The sequence below is a fragment of the Balaenoptera musculus genome, chromosome 5, assembly GCF_009873245.2.
Source record: "Balaenoptera musculus isolate JJ_BM4_2016_0621 chromosome 5, mBalMus1.pri.v3, whole genome shotgun sequence".
Classification (NCBI taxonomy): domain Eukaryota; kingdom Metazoa; phylum Chordata; class Mammalia; order Artiodactyla; family Balaenopteridae; genus Balaenoptera; species Balaenoptera musculus.
In genome coordinates this window covers 76,504,119-76,529,199 of record NC_045789.1, presented here as the reverse complement: position 1 = coordinate 76,529,199, position 25,081 = coordinate 76,504,119, and the positions used below count along the sequence as shown (strand labels likewise).

At 35.6% G+C, this 25,081-nt stretch overlaps 1 protein-coding gene across 6 annotated transcripts in view; it reads left to right on the top strand.

Moving 5' to 3' along the window:
* The window catches only part of KLHL5 (kelch like family member 5), an 87,334-nt gene that overhangs the window by 38,705 nt on the left and 23,548 nt on the right, over positions 1-25,081 (top strand). For all 6 annotated transcript variants that reach the window (XM_036853976.1, XM_036853977.1, XM_036853981.1 and 3 more), the window contains 5 exons: positions 72-254; positions 3,395-3,531; positions 4,070-4,266; positions 14,105-14,317; positions 23,548-23,734. In XM_036853976.1, the coding sequence (XP_036709871.1) occupies positions 72-254; positions 3,395-3,531; positions 4,070-4,266; positions 14,105-14,317; positions 23,548-23,734 (917 nt within the window). The remainder of the gene's footprint in view (positions 1-71; positions 255-3,394; positions 3,532-4,069; positions 4,267-14,104; positions 14,318-23,547; positions 23,735-25,081) is intronic.

Here is a 25,081-nt window from a genome sequence, read left to right as displayed (position 1 = left end):
AAGGACTTAATAGGAAAGATATTTTTAATGTGTTAGCGACTTTTCAAAATGTGTGTTTTCTTTCTTTTCAGGACTTGCAATAGCAGTCAGACATTATCAGCCTGCCATACTATGGAGCCATGTTCATCAGATGAATTCTTCCAAGCCCTTAATCATGCTGAACAGACATTCAAAAAGATGGAAAACTATTTGAGACACAAACAGTTATGCGATGTAATTCTAGTTGCTGGTGATCGCAGAATTCCAGCTCATAGGTAATTGTTTTCTAAATGTCTATATGTGTGAAATATTTCCTTGATCTTGAGGTAACTTGTTCTAATTGATTATGCAATGGACTATTTTGGTAAAGTGGTATATTTCATGGAGTTTCTGCAAAGAAGACAGTGCATATGAAATTATTACACATTAAATGACCCCAAAAGGATCACTTTCCCTCTGTAGAAGCATAAAAACAAAACATACCAGCCTGAAATTAGTATTGTTTGGTATAGATTTCAGCTACTATGAGCAGCACTCCACCTAATTCTCCCTGTTAAATAACTTTCAATAAGCTCAGTAGAAATTAGAGCTTTGAGTATTTAGAAACAAAAAGGCTGGTGGAACGGAGTGGCAAAACTTGAGCTTTTAAATAGCCACATCTATTCCAACTTCTGTTTGCCTGCCTCCAAGAAATATGAAAAGCAGTGGTGCTAGGGAATAAAAGCCTTTAACAGAAATGAAGTATTACTTCTTGATGTAAGAAAAGGAAATGGAAGCTGTTAAATAAATAACAATTCATTATTTTTCTCCTAATAATTACATATTTAATTGTTCAGTGTTAATCACCATTATGATCCCAAAGGTTTTTTTTTTAATACCTTTCAAAACTAATTAATACTGTGTCCCAAAAGTTTTGTTAAACCCTCCAAAGCGAAAGTAAAATTAGAAAAAATGGGCTTGGTCTTAAAGTTTTCAGTTACTCAGTTCAGCATACATTTATTGAGATGCTACTATATATTGTGACAGAAAGTCCATGTTGTGAGCATGGGTTTATTAGAAAGATATTCCAACCTGAATTTCATACAGGCATCTCAAATTCCCTGTTTCCAAAACAGAACTCATTACCTTACCTGCAACGCTTGTGAAAGCCATCACCATCTCACCTGGATTACCAGTGCAAGAAACTCCTAACTAGTCTCCCTGTTTGCACTTTTTCCCCTACGTTGTGTTCTCTACACAGCTCCCTGAGTGATCCTTTAAAATGGAACTTATATCTGGTTGCTTCTCTGATCAAACTTTCCAGTGCCTCCTCATGTCACAGTGTGAAAGCCCATGTCCTCACAGTGGCTTATGTGACCCAGCCTGCCATTACCTCTTTACCGTTCTGCCCTCCGTTCTCACTCTGCTTGAACCACACTGACCCCCTTGTGGTTTCTAGCATGTGGCAGGCATGCCACTTCTGCCTTTGGAGTTTTGCACTGGCTGCTTCTCTGCCTGAATGCTGTTCCCAAATACCTGTGTGACTAATTCCTGCACCTCCTTCAAGTCTTTTCTCAAGTGTCACCTTCCCATGAGACCACCTATTTAAACCCACTCCCCATTTGCACTTACCCTGCTTTTTTCCCCATGGCACTTATCACTTTTTGATGTACTATAGAATTTACTTCTGCTGGATATTGTTTGTCTCCCTGTAGAATATAAGACTCCGTAAGAGAAGGTATTAATACATCTCAAGTATTTAGAACAGTGCCCAGTATTTATTAGGTGTGCATTATTATTTGTTCAGTGAGTAACTGAATGAATGGGCAGTTCTCAGAAGAAGAAACCTGAATGGCCAAAATACATTTGAAAACACCTTCAACCTCACTAACAATCAGGTGAATGAAAATTAAAACAACAATGAGATACCATTTAACACCTTGCAGGTGGCCAAAATTTTGACATCGACAGTATTGTGGGGAAAGGTTAACTCTTTTGCAGTGCTGGTGCTAGACTAAACTGGCACAGCTCTTTGGAGAGCAGTTTGGCAAACCATAAGATTCAGCAATGCCCTCCTGGGAAGAGAGGTGAAGGGAATTAGAGAGGAGCACAGAGAGAGCTTCAACTATTATCTGTATCATAATTTCTACTTCTTTAACAAATGAATAAAGTAAATCTGTGTAAGTGTGCTGATATGGAAAATATCTTCAAGACATATTATCAAATGAAAAATGCACGTTTCAAATACATATATTTATAACCTATTTTTGCTTATATGTGACTATCAATAATTTGGACAGAGACGTACCTAATATATAATAATGTATTATAACAAAATACAAAGTATAGTTTTGTATTGTGATAACGATATAATTTTATAACAAAATACAAACATTATAATATACTATAATACTTTGAAAATCATGAAGTTTAAAAATAACCTGCTAGGAACTTCCCTGGTGGTCCAGTGGGTAAGACTCCGTGCTCCCAATGCAGGGGGCCTGGGTTCGATCCCTGGTCAGGGAACTAGATCCCACATGCTGCAACTAAGAGTTTGCATGCCAACAGCTAAAAGATCCCACATGCCGCAACGAAGATCCCACACGTGGCAATGAAGACCTGGTGCAGCCAAATACATAAATAAATATTTAAAAAAAAATAACCTAAGGGCTTCCCTGGTGGTGCAGTGGTTGAGAGTCTGCCTGCTAATGCAGGGGACACGGGTTCGAGCCCTGGTCTGGGAAGATCCCACATGCCACGGAGCAACTGGGCCCATGAGCCATAACTGCTGAGCCTGCGCGTCTGGAGCCTGTGCCCCGCAACGGGAGGGGCTGCGATAGTGAGAGGCCCGCGCACCGCGATGAAGAGTGGCCCCCGCTTGCCACAACTAGAGAAAGCCCTCGCACGAAACGAAGACCCAACACAGCTAAAAATACATAAATAAATAAATAAATAAATAGAGTAGCTATTAATTAAAAAAATAATAATAATAACCTAAAACCAGTATCAAATGTCTTCCATATATTGACTACCTCTACAATTAAAAAAAAAACTTAGGTTATTTTCAAAAGTGATAAAAAGAAGAACCTTTACATTTCCCCCCCCCATTTTTTATATCATCAGTTTAATGCCGTGAGCTTGTAGCTTTTTTTCAGGATGTTAAAAAGGGATATTTAAGTAGTGAATGAGTAAATCATTTATGTCAGCAGAAAATTTTCAGTAATGGTAATTTATTACTCAAAGGAAGGAGCTAGAGCATAAAGCAATTTGTCAAACTTAAAATGCATTTCTTAGTACCAAACACTTTCTATGGGTAACAAAATTTTTTTTAAAAAGGAAAAGAAAAATAAGGAAAAAGAAAGCAGCAGCATTTACTAATGAACATCAGCTTTGATGTTGTCACTAATTTGTTGTTTTTCTTCTAATATGTTCTTAGATTGGTGCTCTCCTCTGTCTCAGATTATTTTGCTGCCATGTTTACTAATGATGTCAGGGAAGCAAGGCAAGAAGAAATAAAAATGGAAGGTGTAGAACCAAATTCACTGTGGTCCTTGATTCAGTATGCATATACAGGTAATAAATCTGAAAATATGAATTTAAAACTTCTTAGATTTAAGTTGTATTATTAGATTTCAGATTTCTGCTTTTAATAAAGCCTGCCACAGCTAACAGTTAATTCTGCTGTTATAATCACCACCCCTGGTGGTATGTATATAGGTTAAAATCTCTATATTAGAACCTTTAAAATGGTTTTCATAATAAGCTATTGAATGATATTCTTAAATGTTAATGTAATAATTTGATGAGTTATGTTTTTTATTATTGCATTTAAAATTTGAGTTATATGTAATAGATATATTACTAATTAAATCATTCTTTAAAAATTCTGGAAACAAGCTATTAATTTTTAAATTTTAGTAGAAGTCACAAAGTGCTAATAGTTTTTTTTCATGTTCAGTACTTTTTTTTCTTTTTGGAATGTCTTAAATCATCTATGTCTGGAATGCATGTAATGAGCTCTTGTTTAGAATTATTACTGTTAACACCAATTATCTTATAAACTAAAGTTAATATAATTCCATAGTTAATGGAATTTCTTTTTATCATTAAGGCCGCCTTGAATTAAAAGAAGATAATATTGAGTGCCTGTTATCTACAGCTTGCCTTCTTCAGCTTTCACAGGTTGTGGAAGCATGCTGTAAGTTTTTAATGAAACAGCTTCACCCATCCAACTGTCTTGGAATCCGTTCTTTTGCTGATGCTCAAGGTTGTACAGATTTGCATAAAGTGGCTCACAATTATACTATGGTATGTATTTTTTGAAAAGCAGGAAGGTATATGCTCTTTGCCTTATTCCTTATTGTTGCAGGCTTATCTACATGTTGCTGTCTTCCCCATGGCTCTGCCATATGTCTTGAGGTTCAGGCTCACTGTGTAGTGTGTGTCATATTTTCATTGAGTTATGAGGAAAAAACATCAAGTCATATTTCTCCTGATTTATGAGTCAAGCCTTAAGTTATTATAGCCACTAAGAAACAGAGCAGTAGCCTAGGACTATTCCATTCAAGATTTTCAGATCTGCTGCTTTTTAAAGCAAGATTTCCCCCAGACAGTTTATTTTGTAGCACATGGATGAATTTCAGAATTGTCCACATACTGATGGAAGTTGGTGATAGTGATTGTAGTGTATGGTGCAGTACTAGTACAGAAGATAGGAGGATGAAAGGGAGACTTTTTATTAAGGATAAATCTGACTATATGTTGGAAGTGTCTTTAGCTACATAGAAAAATGTTCTTATTAATTGTAGCAAATGATGTGCTCAAAGTAAAACACAGGGGGTTCTGATTCAGAAGCCTGGCAGATAATGGATATAGATTGATCTAGGACAGCAAGAAAATAAGGGCATGTTGAGGGCATACTGTTGGGACCAGCCTCCACCATCTCAACAGTAGAGGGATTTGGGGAACAGAGGTGTGTGGATCTTTAAGGAATGACCATCTTGCTACACGTGGGTCTTCACACCTGGGCAGTGATTGAAATTTTTGCTTTAAATGCTTCATTTAGGGCAATACAGCTTCTGAGAGAAGAAAGAATGTGAACATTCACATACACATATATCATTATCCATGTTACTGATTTAGTCAACATTTAGGAGATATTTTTTTTGTCTACCCTCTCCTCCATCCCCCTTCCTTCCATTGAATTGGTTTTTAGGTGAAGGGATTGAACAGTACTTTAGAAATCTTCTACTAGAGAAATAGAGATTTGGAAAAAATTATAAGAATAGATATTTGTAACTATTAGGAAGATTAATTCTACTTACTTCATGAGCTTAATGTGAGGATTAAATGAGTTAATAGAAGTTTAGCACTTAAAACCTCAATTGATACATAGTATACCCAGTCAATAAATGATATCATCATCATCATCATTATTTAGATTTACTCTGTTCAACAAAGTAGGGATCTATGTGAGTGAGCAAAAGCACTCAGGCAAAAGCAGAACCTTTATGGATTCGTTATTCTCCCCGTGGTGTAATCGCTTTTTAGAAATGTTTCTTATTTATGATGTCAAAGGGCTTCAAGTGAAAAAATAGAGACTGTGTGACAGGGCAGTACTGTACAGACCTAGCATCGTATTACGTTAACATCTTTTAGACCTAGCATCGTATTAGGTTAACATCTTTTTTTTTTTTTTTTTAAAAGAAAGCACTCTTTTTTTTTTTTAATTAATTTATTTATTTATGGCTGTGTTGGGTCTTCGTTTCTGTGCCAGGGCTTTCTCTAGTTGTGGCAAGCGGAGGCCACTCTTCATCGCGGTGCGCGGGCCTCTCACTATCGCAGCCTCTCTTGTTGCGGAGCACAGGCTCCAGACGCACAGGCTCAGTAATTGTGGCTCACGGGCCCAGCTGCTCTGCGGCATGTGGGATCTTCCCAGACCAGGGTTCGAACCTGTGTCCCCTGCATTAGCAGGCAGATTCTCAACCACTGCACCACCAGGGAAGCCCCAGGTTAACATCTTTTAAATAAAGTCCTTTGAAATATTTCCCCCCTAAGCCTTTCTTTTTTTTTTTTCTTTTAAGGAAACTGGCACCCTTTTTAAATTTTTGCTTGTTTGTTTGTTTGTTGTTTTTTGAATTTTATTTATTTTTTTTTATACAGCAGGCTCTTATTACTTATCTATTTTATACATATTAGTGCATATATGTCAATCCCAATCTCCTAATTCATCCCACCACCACCTGCTTTCCCTCCTTGGTGTCCATATTTTTGTTCTCTACATCTTTTGTCTCTATTTCTGCCTTGCAAGCTGGCTCATCTGTACCATTTTTCTAGATTCCACATATATGTGTTACTATACAATATTTGTTTTTCTCTTTCTGACTTACTTCACTCTGTATGACAGTCTCTAGTAGGTGCATCCATGTCTCCACAAATGACCCAATTTCGTTCCTTTTTATGGCTGAGTAATATTCCATTGTATACATGTACCACATCTTCTTTATCCATTCGTCTGTCAATGGGCATTTAGGTTGCCTCCATGACCTGGCTATTGTAAATAATGCTGCAATGAACATTGTGCATGTGTCTTTTTGAATTATGGTTTTCTCAGGGTGTATGCCCAGTAGTGGGATAGCTCGGTCATATGGTAATTCTATTTTTAGTTTTTTAAGGAACCTCCATACTGTTCTCCATAGTGGCTGTATCAATTTACATTCCCATCAACAGTGCAAGAGGGTTCCCTTTTCTCCACACCCTCTCCAGCATTTGTTGTTTGTAGATTTTCTGATGATGCCCATTCTAACTGGTGTGAGGTGATACCTCATTGTAGTTTTGATTTGCATTTCTCTAATAATTAGTGATGTTGAGCAGCTTTTCATGTGCTTCTTGGCCATCTGTATGTCTTCTTTGGAGAAATGTCTATTTAGGTCTTCTGCCCATTTTTGGATTGGGTTGTTTGTTTCTTTAATATTGAGCTGCATGAGCTGTTTATATATTTTGGAGATTAATCCTTTGTCCGTTGATTCGTTTGCAAATATTTTCTCCCATTCTGAGGGTTGTCTTTTCATCTTGTTTATAGTTTCCTTTGCCGTGCAAAAGCTTTTAAGTTTCATTAGGTCCCATTTGTTTATTTTTGTTTTTATTTCCATTTCTCTAGGAGATGGGTCAAAAAAGATCTTGCTGTGAATTATGTCAAAGAGTGTTCTTCCTATGTTTTCCTCTAAGAGTTTTATAGTGTCTCGTCTTACATTTAGGTCTTTAATCCATTTTGAGTTTATTTTTGTGTATGATGTTAGGGAGTGTTCTAATTTCATTATTTTACATGTAGCTGTCCAGTTTTCCCAGCACCAGTTATTGAAGAGACTGTCTTTTCTCCATTGTATATCCTTGCCTCCTTTGTCATAGATTAGTTGACCATAGATGCATGGGTTTATCTCTGGGCTTTCTATCCTGTTCCATTGATCTATATTTCTGTTTTTGTGCCAGTACCATATTGTCTTGATTACTGTAGCTTTGTAGTATAGTCTGAAGTCAGGGAGTCTCATTCCTCCAGCTCCGTTTTTTTCCTTAAAGATTGCTTTGGCTATTCGGGGTCTTTTGTGTCTCCATACAAATTAAAAAATTTTTTTGTTCTAGTTCTGTAAAAGATTCATTGGTAATTTGATAGGGATTGCATTGAATCTGTAGATTGCTTTGGGTAGTATAGTCATTTTCACAATATTGATTCTTCCAATCCAAGAACATGGTATATCTCTCCATCTGTTTGTGTCATCTTTGATTTCTTTCATCAGTGTCTTATAATTTTCTGAGTACAGGTCTTTTACCTCCTTAGATAGGTTAATTCCTAGGTATTTTATTCTTTTGTTGCAATAGTGAATGAGATTGTTTCCTTAATTTGTCTTTCTGATCTTTCATTGTTAGTGTATAGGAATGCAAGAGATTTCTGTGCATTAGTTTCGTATCCTGCTACTTTACCAAATTCATTGATTAGCTCTAGTAGTTTTCTCGTGGCATCTTTAGGATTATCTATGTATAGTATCATGTCATCTGCAGTGACAGTTTTACTTCTTTTCTAATTAGGATTCCTTTTATTTCTTTTTCTTCTCTGATTGCCATGGCTAAAACTACCAAAACTATGTTGAATAATAGTGGTGAGAGTGGGCAACCTTTTCTTGTTCCTGATCTTAGAAGAAATGGTTTCAGTTTTTCACCACTGAGGACGATGTTGACTGTGGGTTTGTCATATACGGCCTTTATTATGTTGAGGTAGGTTCCCTCTATGCCCACTTTCTGCAGAGTTTTTATCATAAATCGGTGTTGAATTTTGTCAAAAGCTTTTTCTGCATCTATTGAGATGATCATATGGTTTTTATTCTTCAATTTATTAATATGGTGTATCACACTGATTGATCTGCATATATTGAAGAATCCTTGCATCCCTGGGATAAATCCCACTTGATCATGGTGTATGATCCTTTTAATGTGTTGTTGGATTCTGTTTGCTAGTATTTTGTTGAGGATTTTTCATCTATATTCATCAGTGATATTGGTCTGTAATTTTCTTTTTTTGTAGTATCTTTGTCTGGTTTTGGTATCAGGGTGATGGTGGCCTCGTAGAATGAGTTTGGGAGTGTTCCTTCCTCTGCAATTTTTTGGAAGAGTTTGAGAAGGATGGGTCTTAGCTCTTCTCTAAATGTTTGATAGAATTCACCTGTGAAGCCATCTGGTCCTGGACTTTTGTTTGTTGGAAGATTTTTAATCACAGTTTCAATTTCATTACTTGTGATTGGTCTGTTCATATTTTCTATTTCTTCCTGGTTCAGTCTTGGAAGGTTATACCTTTCTAAGAATTTATCCATTTCTTCCAGGTTGTCCATTTTATTGGCATAGAGTTGCATGTAGTAATCTCTTAGGATGCTTTGTATTTCTGTGGTGTCCATTGTAACCTCTCCTTTTTCACTTCTAATTTTGTTGATTTGAGTCCTCTCCCTCTTTTTCTTGATGAGTCTGGCTAAAGGTTTATCAATTTTGTTTATCTTCTCAAAGAACCAGCTTTTAGTTTTATTGGTCTTTGCTGTTGTTTTCTTTGTTTCTATTTCATTTATTTCTGCTCTGATCTTTATGATTTCTTTCCTTCTACTAATTTTGGGTTTTGTTTGTTCTTTCTCTAGTTCCTTTAGGTGTAAGTTTAGATTGTTTATTTGAGATTTTTCTTCTTTTTTTGAGGTAGGATTGTGTTGCTATAAACTTCCCTCTTAGAACTGCTTTTGCTGCATTCCATAGGTTTTGGGTCGTCGTGTTTTCTTTGTCATTTGTCTCTAGGTATTTTTTGATTTTGTCTTTGATTTCTTCAGTGATCTCTTGGTTATTTAGTAACGTATTGTTTAGCTTCCATGTGTTTGTGTTTTTTACGTTTTTTTCCTGGTGATTTATTTTTAATCTCATAGCGTTGTGGTTGGAAAAGATACTTGATATGATTTCAGGTTTTTAAAATGTACCGAGGCTTGATTTGTGACCCAAGGTGTGATCTATCCTGGAGAATGTTCCATATGCACTTGAGAAGAAAGTGTAATCTGCTGTTTTTGGATGGAATGTCCTATAAGTACCTTATCTATCTGGTCTGTTGTGTCATTTAAAGCTTTTGTTTCCTTATTAGTTTTCTGTCTGGATGATCTGTCTGTTGGTGTAAGTGAGGTGTTAAAGTCCCCCAGTATTATTGTGTTACTGTCGATATCCTCTTTTATAGCTGTTAGCAGTTGCGTTATGTATTGAGGTGCTCCTATGTTGGGTGCATATATATTTATAATTGTTATATCTTCCTCTTGAATTGATCCCTTGATCATTATGTAGTGTCCTTCCTTGTCTCTTGTAACATTCTTTATTTCAAAGTCTCTTTTCTCTGATATGAGTATTGCTACTCCAACTTTCTTTTGATTTCCATTTGCATAGAGTTTCTTTTTCCATCCCCTCACTTTCAGTCCGTATGTGTCTGAAGTGGGTCTCTTGTAGACAGCATATATATGTCTCTTTTTGTATCCAATCAGTGAGCCTGTGTCTTTTGGTTGGGGCATTTAATCCATTCACATTTAAGGTAATTATCTATATGTATGTTCCTGTTACCATTTTCTTAATTGTTTTGGCTTTGTTTTTGTAGGTCTTTTCTTCTCTTGTGTTTCCCACTTAGAGAAGTTCCTTTAGCATTTGTTGTAGAGCTGGTTTGGTGGTGCTGAATTCTGTTAGCTTTTGCTTGTCTGTAAAGCTTTTGATTTCTCCGTTGAATCTGAATGAGATCCTTGCTGGGCAGAGTAATCTTGGTTGTACGTTCTTCCCTTTCATCACTTTAAGTATATCATGCCACTCCCTTCTGGCTTACAGAGTTTCTGCTGAGAAATCAGCTGTTAACCTTATGGGAGTTCCCTTGTATGTTATCTGTCGTTTTTCCCTTGTTGCTTTCAATAATTTTTCTTTGTCTTTAATTTTTGCCAGTTTGATTACTGTGTATCTTGGTGTGTTTCTCCTTGGGTTTATCCTGCCTGGGACTCTCTGTGCTTCCTGGACTTGGGTGGCTATTTCCTTTCCCATGTTAGGGAAGTTTTCGACTGTAATTTCTTCAGATATTTTCTTGGGTCCTTTCTCTCTCTCTTCTCCTTCTGGGACCCCTATTATGCGGATGTTGTTGCGTTTAATGTTGTCCCAGAGGTCTCTTAGGCTGTCTTCATTTCTTTTCATTCTTTTCTCTTTATTCTGTTCTGCGGCAGTGAATTCCACCATTCTGTCTTCCAGTTCCCTTATCCGTTCTTCTGCCTCAGTTATTCTGCTATTGATTCCTTCTAGTGTAGTTTTCATTTCAGTTATATTGTTCATCTCTGTTTGTTTGTTCTTTAATTCTTCTAGGTGTTTGTTCTTTAATTCTTCTAGGTCTTTGTTAAACATTTCTTGCATCTTCTCAATCTTTGCCTCCATTCTTATTCCGAGGTCCTGGATGATCTTCACTATCATTATTCTGAATTCTTTTTCTGGAAGGTTGCCTATTTCCACTTCATTTAGTTGTTTTTCTGGGTTTTTTTCTTGTTCCTTCATCTGGTGCATAGTCCTCTGCCTTTTCATTTTGTCTGTTTTTCTGTGAGTGTTGTTTTCGTTCCACAGGCTGCAAGATTGTAGTTCCTCTTGCTTCTGCTGTCTGCCCTCTGGTGGATGAGGCTGTCTTCCCCCCTAGTCTTTATTCTTCCCTGTAGATTTCTTAGTTTAACTTTTACAGCTTAGGTTCAAATATTTTTTGGAATAAGATAAATATAAATAAAATAAAGCTGGATTTTTTTTCCTTTGTAATCATTCCATAATTTACATAATATCTCTTACCTAAGAAGGAGTTTTATTCACATGCAAACATTTGTATGCATTTAGGTCATTGCTGTTCTTTACAGTAGAGGCACAGTTGCTCCTTTAAGGCTTAGATATAAATTAAATTTAAATTAGCTTGATGTTTATAAAGCTATTTTCATAGCCCATTAGTTGTGGTAGTTTTATTCTCCCCAAGGCCATTACTTGACATTATTCAGTTTCAACAGAGACCTGAAATTGAATTCTAATAACAATAAGTATTTAGAGGCAGATTGCGTGATTTGAGTTGTTGCTGTGGGAACTGAATGAAAATGTATAGCAGAATTCAATCTTCAATTTAAATAAATCCCGCAGTAATTTCATGTGCTTGAAAACTATTCCAAAGGAGGAAGGAGCGTAATGCTAGCAAGTGTTTGGTAGCATGATAGCTGTTTGTATCGTAAAATGGATTTAAAATATGAAGTAAGCACATGCCACAGAGTGAAATCAACTGTCACAATTAGCAAATAGTGCACGTACTTGGGATGTTCACTCATCCTGCATGAATACAAATAGGAAAGGATGAAAAGTTCCTTCTTGTAATCCTGAAATCTGGAAACTTTTGTTCTTGTTCTGACTGCCACCAAACGTGACCTGGAAGCCATCATGTAACCTCTACCAAAAAAATCTAAGACTGGTTATATCATTACAAATATTGAATGTCATTGTGGATTTATAAAATAAATACAAACATTTGATTTTACAATTTTAAATTTTGTTTCTTGATCTAGAAAACCTATAAAAAACATTGAATTTTGCTAAAATACTTGCTTCAAAACCAAATTAATACTTTTGAAAAGCACTTTGTGTTTAACCTTGAGTTCAGTAGTATTTCCATAAGGTGTTGAAAAACTCCAATTTCACTTAATACAAATTCTACCAGAATGGAATGGGCATTGTTCTGAAATAGATATATCAACAAATAAACTATTAATTAAATGAATATTTATATAATCTTTTTCTCATTGATGAAATGCAATTAATTCCATTTGAAAGTATGGCAGTAGTTACTTCAGTGTTGTATAACTGTTGACTGTACTATATACTTTTGCACTATTAGAAATGTATATGATTTTGATTTCTTCAGAATCTCATCTAACATTATATAATAAATATCTTTCCATTTATCTATGTGGTCTTTGTCCCTAAAATTTTTAATGCCTGAATAATAGCCAATTGAGTTACAACCCCCTAGAGCTGGACATTTAAGCTATTTCCCATTTTTTTACTATTATAAATAATAATACAAAGAAGCACCATCAGAGAAGCATCAGCTTTTTTTCCCCCCTCTTGTGAATTATTTACTAAGGATTAAACTACTTGTGGTATAACTATGCGTTGAGAGCTTCAACATTTTTATAGCTCTTGCTGTGTGTTACCAAATCATTTTATAATGTCGGTATACAATTGAGTAGTACAATTTGCTTGAAGCCATTCCAGCCCTGAGGTTTTATTAAAAAATCAGTCATTTTAAAATAGATTCATTTGGGCATCTTTAACAAATCATGATGAATTGAGGCAATTGAATGTAGTTAATTATTCACGTATGGTTTTCCTCTTAAGAATTTCTTGGAAAGAAGTGAAATGTCAACCCAAGATATATCTTAGATCAGTGGCTAACTTGGGTTACTGGAGGCTATATGGAAAATACAATTCTCATCTTGATATAGAAGATAATTATTGATAGTCCTTATCTCTAACTCTAATTTAAATAGCTCGAGCTATTTTTAAGTAGCTCTGATTTAAACAGCCTTAGCTTTTTTTATTAAAACTGTATGCTGAGACAGCCATAGTACATTAAGAAGCATAAGAAAAACATTAAGGGACAATACTTCTAGCATTTGTATTTGTATTATAACTATGTAAGCAGCCCATGCATTAAGACTTGTAACCTTTTACAACAGAAGACTATTTCTTTTCTCTTTAGATTGTTTAGCATAATAGCCTAGTAAAAGTTATCTAAGGGCATTTTTATCTTCCATTTCAAATTATAAAGAGGCTGATTCTAGAATGTGGCCAGAACTGAGTCATCTTCTGTCTAAGGCCCTGGAGTCCCAGTGCACTGTAGGTCAACATTTTTGTTTTGGCTGTTTTTCCTATGAGACCAAAAGAACTTTGTACATAAATCAGGTAAGAAGAGATTAAAGTTTTCAAATCAGACCTAAAATCCTTGGTGGTCTTATAAATAATATTAAAATACTTTTAAAGGCCAGTTTGGCTCACGGATAGCTCTAAGGACACATTCTCTTCCCAGGCAGAGTCTGAGAAGACTTCCGTGGTTCAGAATGGTCTTGGGAAATTTAGCCACCCTAGAGGCCATTTCTGGGTAAGAGAAATAACTTCATTCTCACCCAGGTATTTTGCTTCCCTCTTGGCCAAAATCTTCTGCACCACAAATCTAAACTCACTTTTGATGTTAATCATACAAAGTGTCTATGTCATTTTTTCTATCTTCCTTTGAAAGACTTGCCAAAACTATTCCCTAACTTGAGCAAAGCAATACCGAAAAGTCCCAAATTTATTTTTTAATTGTAATAAATGATACAACGCTTTAATTCTACTTACATAGAAATAAGAATTTTAACATAATTACAGTTTAAATGTTATTTTCTGCTGTGTTTTTTCCCTTGCAAGCAATAATACATTGTAAGGAAGGGCGGAAGTATAAACTGTGTTTTGGCATCTAATTAAAAAATGTTTAGTTTCTTTTAAACTGTGATGGACAGAAGAAACAATGTCAATTATATGCTCTTTTTCCCTCTAGGAACATTTCATGGAAGTAATTCGAAACCAGGAATTTGTGTTATTACCAGCCAGTGAAATTGCAAAGCTCTTGGCCAGTGATGACATGAACATTCCTAGTGAGGAGACAATATTGAATGCACTTCTTACTTGGGTCCGTCATGATTTGGAACAGAGACGGAAAGATCTCAGTAAACTTTTGGCTTATATTAGGCTACCTCTCCTTGCGCCACAGGTAAACTATTTTTGATTATTTAAAATCAATGTCATAATTTCAACAACAGTAGTTGCTGCGACTTTGAGTAGTCAGCCTTCCACATCTGTGGGCTCCGCATCTCAAATTCAGCAAAGCGTAGATTGAAAATATTTTTTAAAAAATTCCAGAAAATTCCAAAATGCAAAACTTGAAGCTGTCCTGTACCAGCAACTATTACATAACATTTACGTTGCATTTACAACTATTTACATAGCATTTGCATTGTATTTGGTATTGTAGGTAATCCAGAGATGATGTAAAATATACAGGAGACTGTGCAGAGGTTATCGGCAAATACTACATATTTGAGGTGAAATGTTGTATCCACACAAATCCTGGAACCAACCCCCTGTCCCCAGAATACTGAGGAACTACTGTATTCACTTTATGCTAATTACATTAATATGAGCTTATCTATTAATTACATTAATATGAGCTTATTTATTCTATTCAATATGGTTATTTTATATATATTCCTATGAAATGTTAAGGTGAAAAGATAGTGAGCAAAAAAAAAATTCTGTTTTCAACCCAGAAGGTCTGACTATCTAAATTGCATCCATTAAGCAACATTGTTGCTTTGAGGTTAGTAATTTTATTTGACTCAGCTGCAGACCTATCCTAGCAACTGAAGACCTATCCTAGCAACTGAAGAATTAATAAAGCTGCTAATGAAAGAAACATTGGACTCTAGGAACCAGAAAATTTAGATTAATTCATTTGCCACACATTTATTAAGTATCCACTAAATGCTGGATTCTGGTGGTATATAAATTAATAACATGTTAATAGTTCTGGCTCTGACATCTAAAACTCTGTGACTTGGCAAATTCACATACCTCGGTTTCTTCATCTGTCAAGTGGAGATAACATCCTTGCTATCTAACAGGACTTTTATGAGGATCAGAAAAGTGCTCTGTGAAATAAAATGTGTTATAAATAATATTAGTATAATTATTATCATTATTTTAGAATTGAGAGATATCTAGTTGGTATATTCAAAGCAATCAGTAACATATTTACATGCATGGTTTCCCCTTTTTACAATTTCAGCTGGAATATACAAAAATTTCCTCTGCGTACTTTGCTACTTATTTTGAGGCCTTAAATAGAGTCCTTGACAGTAAAGAAAGAATGAGCTGTTACTGCTTGAGATCAGATTTTTTGTTGTTGTTGTTTAAAGTGCCATAAGTTTTATTTTATTTGTATTTATCTTGAGCATTATATATTATTTCCATCTGTTGTGAGCAAAAGTTACTGATTGTTCTCTACCTCATAGAAACAAAAATCAGTGCTGATGCTTTATAAGAAAGACCTCTCTTCACAGATAGAATATTGTATGAATTCATAGGAGTGAAACTACATGAATTGATGACAATTCAGGAAAAATAACATCATAAAACATTTCTCTTAAAATCAGATTTAAAGATGAGAGGACTATCTTTGCTGATATCCAACAGAATTTTTTTCTTATCCCTTTCTAAATGAAAGAAAATAAAATCTGAAAAATCCTAGTGGACTTTGAAAAGAATCTGTGCAATTAAGTAACCTGACAATTTACTTCAGTCCTGTAGCTTCAAATATTTATGATACTATATTTGCATGACTCTAAGAGATCTTTAAAATTTCTTTTATCCAGGATACTGCTGATAATCATAGCCATAAGATCTTACAGTTGAAAGGCACTTTGGAGAACATTTAGTCTAACACCTGTTGTACAAATGAAGTAACAGACCAAAACAGTAAAACCATATGCGCAGAATCACAAAGTGATTGCATAAATCCCTTCTGCGTTGTAGGTTTCTCTGGCTTTGTTACTTGGCTAACATCATATATTAGAGTTATGAGACAGAGGTAGGACTTGAACCCAAATAAAGTTCTATGCCTTTTCCACTGAACTATTCTGCCTTTTGAATGTACTTTGGGTAAATTTGCGAGGTGGGGGGAGGGACATCAGGTGGAGGAAGAAATAGATTAAAAAATAAATCAGTAATTACAATATAATGAGATGAAGGCTGTGATCTATACATAAACATGGTATTATGAAAATAATTGGAGTGGCCCACCCAGACGGATGGTGTGGAAGCTAGGAGAACCTCTGAAGTGTCACTCAGTTTGCAGGCTGAGTTCGCCACCCAAAAGAATGGGCATAATAGCCCAGGGAAGAAGGGGTTCTAGTTATAGAGCCATGAGCAAATATACCGTGTTCTGGAATTTGAAGATAGCTTGCAGGCTAGAGTACAGAAATAAAAGGGCAATGTTGAGAGATGAGGCTGGAGAGGTAAACGGACCAGATCGTGAAGGAACTCAGTCATGCCAGGGAGTTTGGATTTTATCCTAAAAGCAGTGAGGAAGCACTAAAGGGTTTTAAGTAGGGAATGGCATAATTATCCTTTTAGTTTAGAAAGATCCTATAACTGCATTGCAGAGAATGGATTGGAGGAGTCAAAGTAGAAATACACTAGGAAGGCTATTGGATTCAGACCAGTGAATTAATCACTTTCTGGAAGTGGAGGTAGAGAAATTAATTACCAGAGTCAAGAGCTATTTAGAAGGTAGAATTGATGCAACTTAATGACCAATTGAATGGTGCAGGGTTAAAAAGGAAAAAAAAAAGAAGGGTCCAGAATAATTCTGATTTGTGCAACTAGGTTGATGAAGGTGCTGTTGATTAAGACAGAATACAGGATGAAGAGCTGATTTTGAAGGTGGGGAAGAAAGTAGAAGAACCATGTTCCCAGAGCTTCTTGACACCTTTAATCCTCTTAGAGTCTAAGAAGTTTTGAAAACTACTTATTTAGGTTGTTGAAGCCAAGGGGAAGAGAGTGACACCGATCAAAGAGAACATGAGGGTACTAGGGGTGGAACCCTAAGAATTACTAATATTTAGTGGTAGTCCCAAAGCTGCCTAAATACCTGTAATACCATTAAAAAGAGATTGCAAGTTCTAGAAGGAGGAAATTTTTGTGGGGGGGGGGCCGTGTTGGGTCTTCGTTGCCACGTGGGCTTTCTTTAGTTGCGGCGAGCGGGGGCTACTCTTCCTTGCGGTGCATGGACTTCTCATTGCAGTGGCTTCTCTTGTTGCAGAGCACGGGCTCTAGGCGCGTGGACTTCAGTAGTTGTGGCTCACGGGCTCTAGAGCGCGGGCTCAGTAGTTGTGGCGCACGGGTTTAGTTGCTCCGCGGCATGTGGGATCTTCCCGGACCAGTGCTCGAACCCATGTCCCCTGCACTGGCAGGCGGATTCTGGACCACTGCGCCACCAGGGAAGCCCAAGAAGGAGGAAATTTTAACATCATCACATGCTACAGAGAAGACAGATAAGGATGGAAAAACCACTGGATTAGCCCAATGGTTCTCAAAGTGTGATCCCCAACTATAGGATCAGCACCACATGGGTAATTGTTTAAAATGAAAATTATTAGTTCCCCACTCTACACCTACTGAATCTGATACTCTGGGTGATTATTAAAACACAAGCCAGCTGTGTTTTAATAAGCCCTCAGGTGCATCTGATGCCCACTCAAGTTTGAGAACCACTGTCTTAACTTGATGAGTATCAGTGATGGAAGCCACATTGCTCTGTATAATTTAAACAAGTTAATAACACCTCTTGGAGCACTGTTTTTCTTTTCTACAGTGGTAATACTCTATTGCACCATTATGGCATTTAGAGATACTAGCAGGGTTTTTTTTTTTTTTCCCTTGCTAAAAGTAAAGGGCAAGTTTGCAGACTTAGAGTTGTCAAGTGATGAAGTATTGAAGTAGACTCTAAAATCATCAAGAAAATGTTGGATTGTATTCTGAATGTTTTATTTTAAAAGATAGGAAAAGGATGAAGTTGCTAAGATCTTAAAAGTTCTCATCACACACCAAAAAAATTGTAACTCTCTGGGGGTGGATGTTAACTAGACTTATTGTGGTGATCATTTTCATATATATATATATCTCAAATCATTGTGTTGTACACCTGAAACTAATATGTTCTCTCTCAATTATATTTCAATAAAAAACAAAACTGAAAAATGAAAATAAAAGAAGTCTAGTGCCTATCAAATAAATGACTAATATTTTTTTAATTGACGTTAGATCCAGTTACCTAACGAATTTACTTCTGTGAAATAATTCCTTTTTCAATGAGGTTTTACCCTACTCCGTTGATAAGAAACATTCTATTTACCCTAACTAGAAAGAGTTCAACTGACATATAGTAATTTTATTGTAGTGTCTCCTTAAAATGATAGAGGAAATCATATATATCATTGTAATCCTCATCCAAATGATCATTTTAGTGTGGCTTTTTTTTTTAAACTCTGAATAATCCAGAAGACAAGTGTGTGTGTAGTTTTATTTTACCTTCGAAAGTATTTCAGGCTTTTCTCTTTGATCCCATTTTAAATAATGTGCATAGAATGTGCACATTGGCCCTCGAACAGCATGGGGATTAATCTGTGCTAACGTGTAATCTCCATATCTGAGGTTCCTCTATATCTGTGGATTCAACCAGTGGACTGTGTAATACTGTGGTATTACTACTGAAAAATATCTGTGTATAAGTGGACCTGTGTGTTTTGTATCCACGTTGTTCAAGGGTCAACTGCATTAGGACATTATTTTAAAGATTTTGACACCTAAATTCTTACTGTTCCCAATGGTTACCCTGTATTACAAGTATCTTGGTCTCCACTGTTCTGTTCTCAATTCTCATTATTGTTTTTTACTAAAATTCAGAAATATAAAACGAGTCAGTATTTACATTTAGTATTCTTTTATTTTACAAGTTTTGGATACCAAAACTTTTTTTAAAGGCTGTAGAGTTCATAAATCATTCACATTCTGTTTTTCACTCTTAGTAGTAGTTGAAGGGACAGTTTTAGTGAAATAGGCATATAGTGAACAAGTATGTGAGTGAAGATAAAAATTTACAAATGGAAAATGTTTCTTCTATTTTCTAAATGTTTCCATTTTAATAATTTGCCATTCTTTTATGGCAGAGAAGGTACATAGTATTCACCTAAAATGAAGAGTATAGGGCTTCCCTGGTGGCGCAGTGGTTGAGAATCTGCCTGCCAATGCAGGGGACACGGGTTCGAGCCCTGGTCTGGGAAGATCCCACATGCCGCGGAGCAACTAGGCCCGTGAGCCACAACTACTGAGCCTGCGCGTCTGGAGCCTGTGCTCCACAACAGGAGAGGCCGCGATAGTGAGAGGCCCGCGCACCGCGATGAAGAGTGGCCCCCGCTTGCCACAACTAGAGAAAGCCCTCGCACAGAAACGAAGACCCAACACAGCCAAAAATAAATAATAAATAAATAATAAATAAGTTTAAAAAAATTAAAAAAAAAAAAAGAGTATATGAGAGTCTATATTTTGTAGTGCTTTATCAGTGCCTTCTGAATGATTTTCCAAATGATATCTGGTACCCTCCATTTGATTAATCTGATACTTAGATTAATGGATTCATATTTCCTTCCATTATTTTCATCTCTCTACTTACATATAATTAATCCCATTTGTTCAAAAATTATAGATAGTGTCAGCATGCTAAGAAATATATTTTACTTCATATTGCAGTAACTATTGAGTCTTCCAAGACGTTACTTTCTACAATTTTTTCACATTTATTTTTTTTTTTTTACAAAGGACTAAAGCAATTATATATAACAGAAGTAAAATAAACACTAAGATTAATCTAAATGAACCAGCTCGGCTTCCCTGGTGGCACAGTGGTTAAGAATCCGCCTGCCAATGCAGGGGACACGGGTTCGAGCCCTGGTCTAGGAAGATCCCACATGCCGTGGAGCAACTAAGCCCATGTGCCACAACTACTGAGTCTGCATTCTAGAGCCCGTGAGCCACAACTACTGAAGCCCATGTGCCTAGAGCCCATGCTCTGCAACAAGAGAAGCCACTGCAATGAGAAGCCTGCACACCGCAACCAAGAGTAGCCCCCGCTAGCCGCAACTAGAGAAAGCCCGTGCACAGCAATGAAGACCCAGTGCAGCCAAAAAAATAAATACATAAAAAAAAAAATGAACCAGCACAATGCATATTCATTAATAGCTTCTCTAGCAAGTATAACTATATTTTGTGTACACAGAATAATATAGAATAATTAATACCAGAATTTATACTCTGGCATAGGTCCTGAGACTTATGTCTTAATTTGGCTTTTTTGCTTTTAGCATGCTGTTCTCAGTTTCCAAATGCCACAAACTATTTTACAGTGACTTTTGTTAGAGACTCTTCCTTCTCTTCCATTATCAAAATATGAACATACTCTCAACATTATTAGCCATTAAGGCAATGCAAAGTAAAACTGCATTTCCCACCCACTCAAGTGGCTAAAAAGAGAAGATAGTAATAATTGTTGGTGAGAATGTGGAGAAACAGGAACCCTCATAGATTGCTGGAGTGAATATAAATAGTGCAGCCACCTTGGAAAACAGTTTGACACTTTCTTAAAAAGTTAACATAAGTTTACGACATGACCCAGCAATTCTACTCCTAGGTATACACCCAAGAGAAATGAAAACATATATCCACATAAAGACTTGCACACAAATGTTCCTAGCAGCTTTATTCCTAATAGCCAAAAACTGGAAATAATATAAGTGTCCATCAACTGGTGAACGGATAGACAAAATGTGGTGTATCCATACGATGAATTATTATTCAACAGTAAAATGAAATGAAGTAGTGATACATGCTACACATTGATTAACCTCAAAAACATGCTAAATGAAAAAAAGCAAGATACAAGAGACCCCATATTGTATGATTCTTTTTATACGAAACATCTAAGGGCAAATCTACAGAGACAGATTAGTGCTTGGAACAGGAGATAGGAACAGAGATTAATAGTAAACAGACATGCGGGATCTAATCAGGGTGATGAAAATGTTCCAAAACTGTTTTATGATAATGGTTGTACAACTTGGTAAATTTACTAAAAATCATTGAATTGTATACTTGAAATGGTGAATTATAAAATATATAAAATATACCTTGTATTATCAAATACAATCCTTCAGTGTATCAAAAGGATAATACACTATGACCAGGAAGGTTTTTTTCTAGGAATACAGGAATGGTTGAGTATTAGGAAATCTGTCAAGGTAATTATATCAGTAACTTCAAGGAGAAAAAGCCATATGATCATATTAATAGATGTATAAAAGATACTGGAAAAAATTAGCAACCATTCTTAATTTTAAAACTCTAAAGTAAAATAGGGAGAGAAGAAAACAACCTATCTATAATAAAGATGGATTACTAAATGCTTTAGTAACTATTATCTTAAATAGTGAAACACTAAAAACATATCAATTTAAACCAGAAAAATGAATACTCTATATCACCATGATTATTTAACATTGCTTTGAAGGTTTTAGCAACTACAATAATAAAATAAAAATGAAATAATTGGCATACATATTAGAAAAAGATGCAACTATCCCTATTTGGTGATTATTATGATTATATGCCTAATAGCTAGAGTTTGATAAGGGAATGTGGTAAAGTTGTAGGTTATGATACAAGTATACAATGACAAAAGATATGCAAAGTGGAAATTCAAAAATCCATTTCCAGTAGCAATAAAAATAATTTTTAAAATATATTTATATATATTATTTAATACATTTAATATAAAATTAGTATATTTAATAAAAGGCATAATAGTACCTATATGAAGAAAGCTATAAACAGTGGAAAGGCTTCTTGAACAAAAAGACTTAGCATCATAAAAATGTAAATTCTCCCCAAATTAATAAATTTAATGCAGTTCATATTAGAATGCCAACAGGATCAAGATGGTGATGGGGAATTAGGTAAATCTGTCTTAAGTTTATATGGAAAGTAAAGACTCAGAAATAGCCAAGAAAACTGTGAAAATGAATAGTGAGGGTAGATTTATATCATATAAGCAGGAAATGCCATAAAGATGCTGTAATAAAATAGAGTATTAGAAAAGGACTAGACAAACAGATTAGAGGATCAAAGAGCAGATCTCATATATCCTGAGACTATTTATGACCAAGGTTCAATTCAGTTGGAAATGGAGGGTATTATTTAGTAAATGGTGCCGGTACAGAACTAGCTATTCATTTGGAAGAAAAAATATTTCTCAACTCATCTTCTGTTTAAAAATTAATTTCATATGGATCAATATCCTAAATGAAAGAAATAAGGCAGTAAAGGGGCAGGGAGGGGAATGGAGAACCAAGTACAAAAGGAAAACAATCATTTTTTAAAAGGCAAGGTATGACCATATTTATACATTTACATAAAATTACATAGGTAAAAAAATAGGATTCAGTGAAGTACAAGGAATTTTAATTCGTTTAGAATAAATCACCATTTGGAGTTCTTTGCCCCTTAAAAAAATATGAAAGTTTTGTTTTTGCTGTTGGTTGCTTGTTGAACATTCTTTAGAGAGGTCAGGTAAATGCAGTCTAATTAGTCAACTCCTACTTATTATTCTTCAGTTAAAACTATTTCTAACTTAAAGAGTAAAATGATTTATTTTAGAAAATCTGGAAAATATAGAAACATACAAAGAAAGATTATTTAAAACACCAGTTTCCCCACTACCCAGAGATAAGCACTATTAAGATTTTAAAGCATACCACTTCTCCTCAGTTTCTGTTTTTCAATGAAATGTAAAATGTAAATTTTGTAAATGTTGAATATTTTAGTTAAAAATAGATGTCCAGACTTGGATTTTTTTTTAAACTTTCGCTTTATCTTTTTTTAAAATTTTTATTTATTTATTTATTTTAATTTGTTTGGCTGCATTGGGTCTTAGTTGCGGCACACAGGATCTTCATTGAGGCATGCAGGATCTTTCGTTGTGGCGCGCAAGCTCTTCGTTGTGGCGCGCGGGCTTCTCTCTAGTTGTGTCGCGCGGGCTCCAGGGTACGTGGGCTCTGTAGTTTGTGGCATGCAGGCTCTCTAGTTGAGGCTCACGCAAGCTCAGTAGTTGTGGCACGCGGGCTTAGTTGCCCCACGGCATGTGGGATCTTAGTTCCCTGACCAGGGATCGAACCCACATTCCCTACATTGGAAGGCAGATTCTTTACCACTGGACCACCAGAAAAGTCCCTTGGATTTTTTTTAATGAGATCATTTCCATTTGTGAACTAGTTTATTCTTTCAACCCTACTATTTTCGTGGTCATTCAATACACATACTCACTATTTCTTCTAGTTCCTAGCAGACATGGAAAATAATGCACTTTTTCGAGATGATATAGAATGTCAGAAACTAATTATGGAAGCAATGAAGTATCACCTACTACCAGAGAGACGGCCCATGTTACAGAGTCCTCGGACAAAACCTAGGAAGTCAACTGTCGGTACATTATTTGCAGTTGGAGGAATGGATTCAACAAAAGGTATTAAATAATCTTTTATTTGAAGGAATGGAAAAATGAATATTTTAAAATTATTTGTTGAAGTATAGTTGGTTTACAATGTTATGTTAGCTTCAGGTATATAGCAGAGTGATTCAGCTATACATATACATATATCCACTCTTTTTATAGATTCTTTTCCCATACAGAGAAAAGAGTAATACTCATTACAGAGTATTGAGTAGAGTTCCCTGTGCTATACAGGAGGTCCTTATTAGTTATCTATTTTATATATAGTAGTGTGTATATATCAATCCCAATCTCCCAATTTATCCCTCTCCCCTTTTCGCCCTGTTAACCATAAGATTGTTTTCTACATCTGTAACTCTATTTCTGTTTTGTAAGTAAGTTCATTTGTACCATTTTTTAAGATTCCACATATAAGCGATGTCATGCAATATTTGTCTTTCTCTGTCTGACTTACTTTACTCAGTATGACAATCTCTAGGTCCATCCATGGTGCTGCAAATGACATCATTTTGTTCTTTTTTATGGCTGAGTAGTATTCCATTGTATGTATGTACCACATCATCTTTATCCATTCATCTTTCGATGGACATTTAGGTTGCTTCCATGTCTTGGCTATTATAAATAGTGCTGCATTGAAAACTGGGGTGCATGTATCGTTTCAAAAAGTATAGAACAAAATGAATTTTAATTATTAATAAATATGGCCAAAGAGCTCCTTGGAGAAATGGCTGGTTCTAGCCCTGGGGTAGGAAAAGTACAAGATAGCTTAGAATGACTTGTAGTGCCAGAAAGTAAGGAAGTGCTCAAAGAATAATGGAGACAGGTCAGGAGATACAGGAGACAGTTTGTAGGGGCTACCACTGTCCAAACCTGGGATAATTTCAGCATCAAAATAAACAATGATAGTAAAAGATTATAAATAAGTATTCATGAATTCATACTGATACAAACAAAGGAGGGAGAAGGAATGCTTTTCCTTACAGTAGAATGCCAACTGATTAAAACAGAAGCAAAGATGGGATTAGAAAAATCATCATTTGGCAATCATCATATTTATAAGTAATTCAGTCAATAACCATTAATTCTCTAAGACTAGTAGGCGAAAGTCTAAGAGCAGGATCTTTAGTCTCAAAGTATCTCCCAACCATTTGCTTACTAGTTAAGCATAAAATGGTGTCTTTACAGTGGAGAAACCTGACACACAACACCTTAACCAAATAATCAAAAGTTGTATTGCCAATAATGAGACTAACTAGCAGCCTGTGCTTCTTATATGATGCACTGAGAACTCAGCTGCACATCTGTGGTATTCTTGCCAAAAGTATATAATCTGGACTTAATCCTGAGAAAAAGACAAAC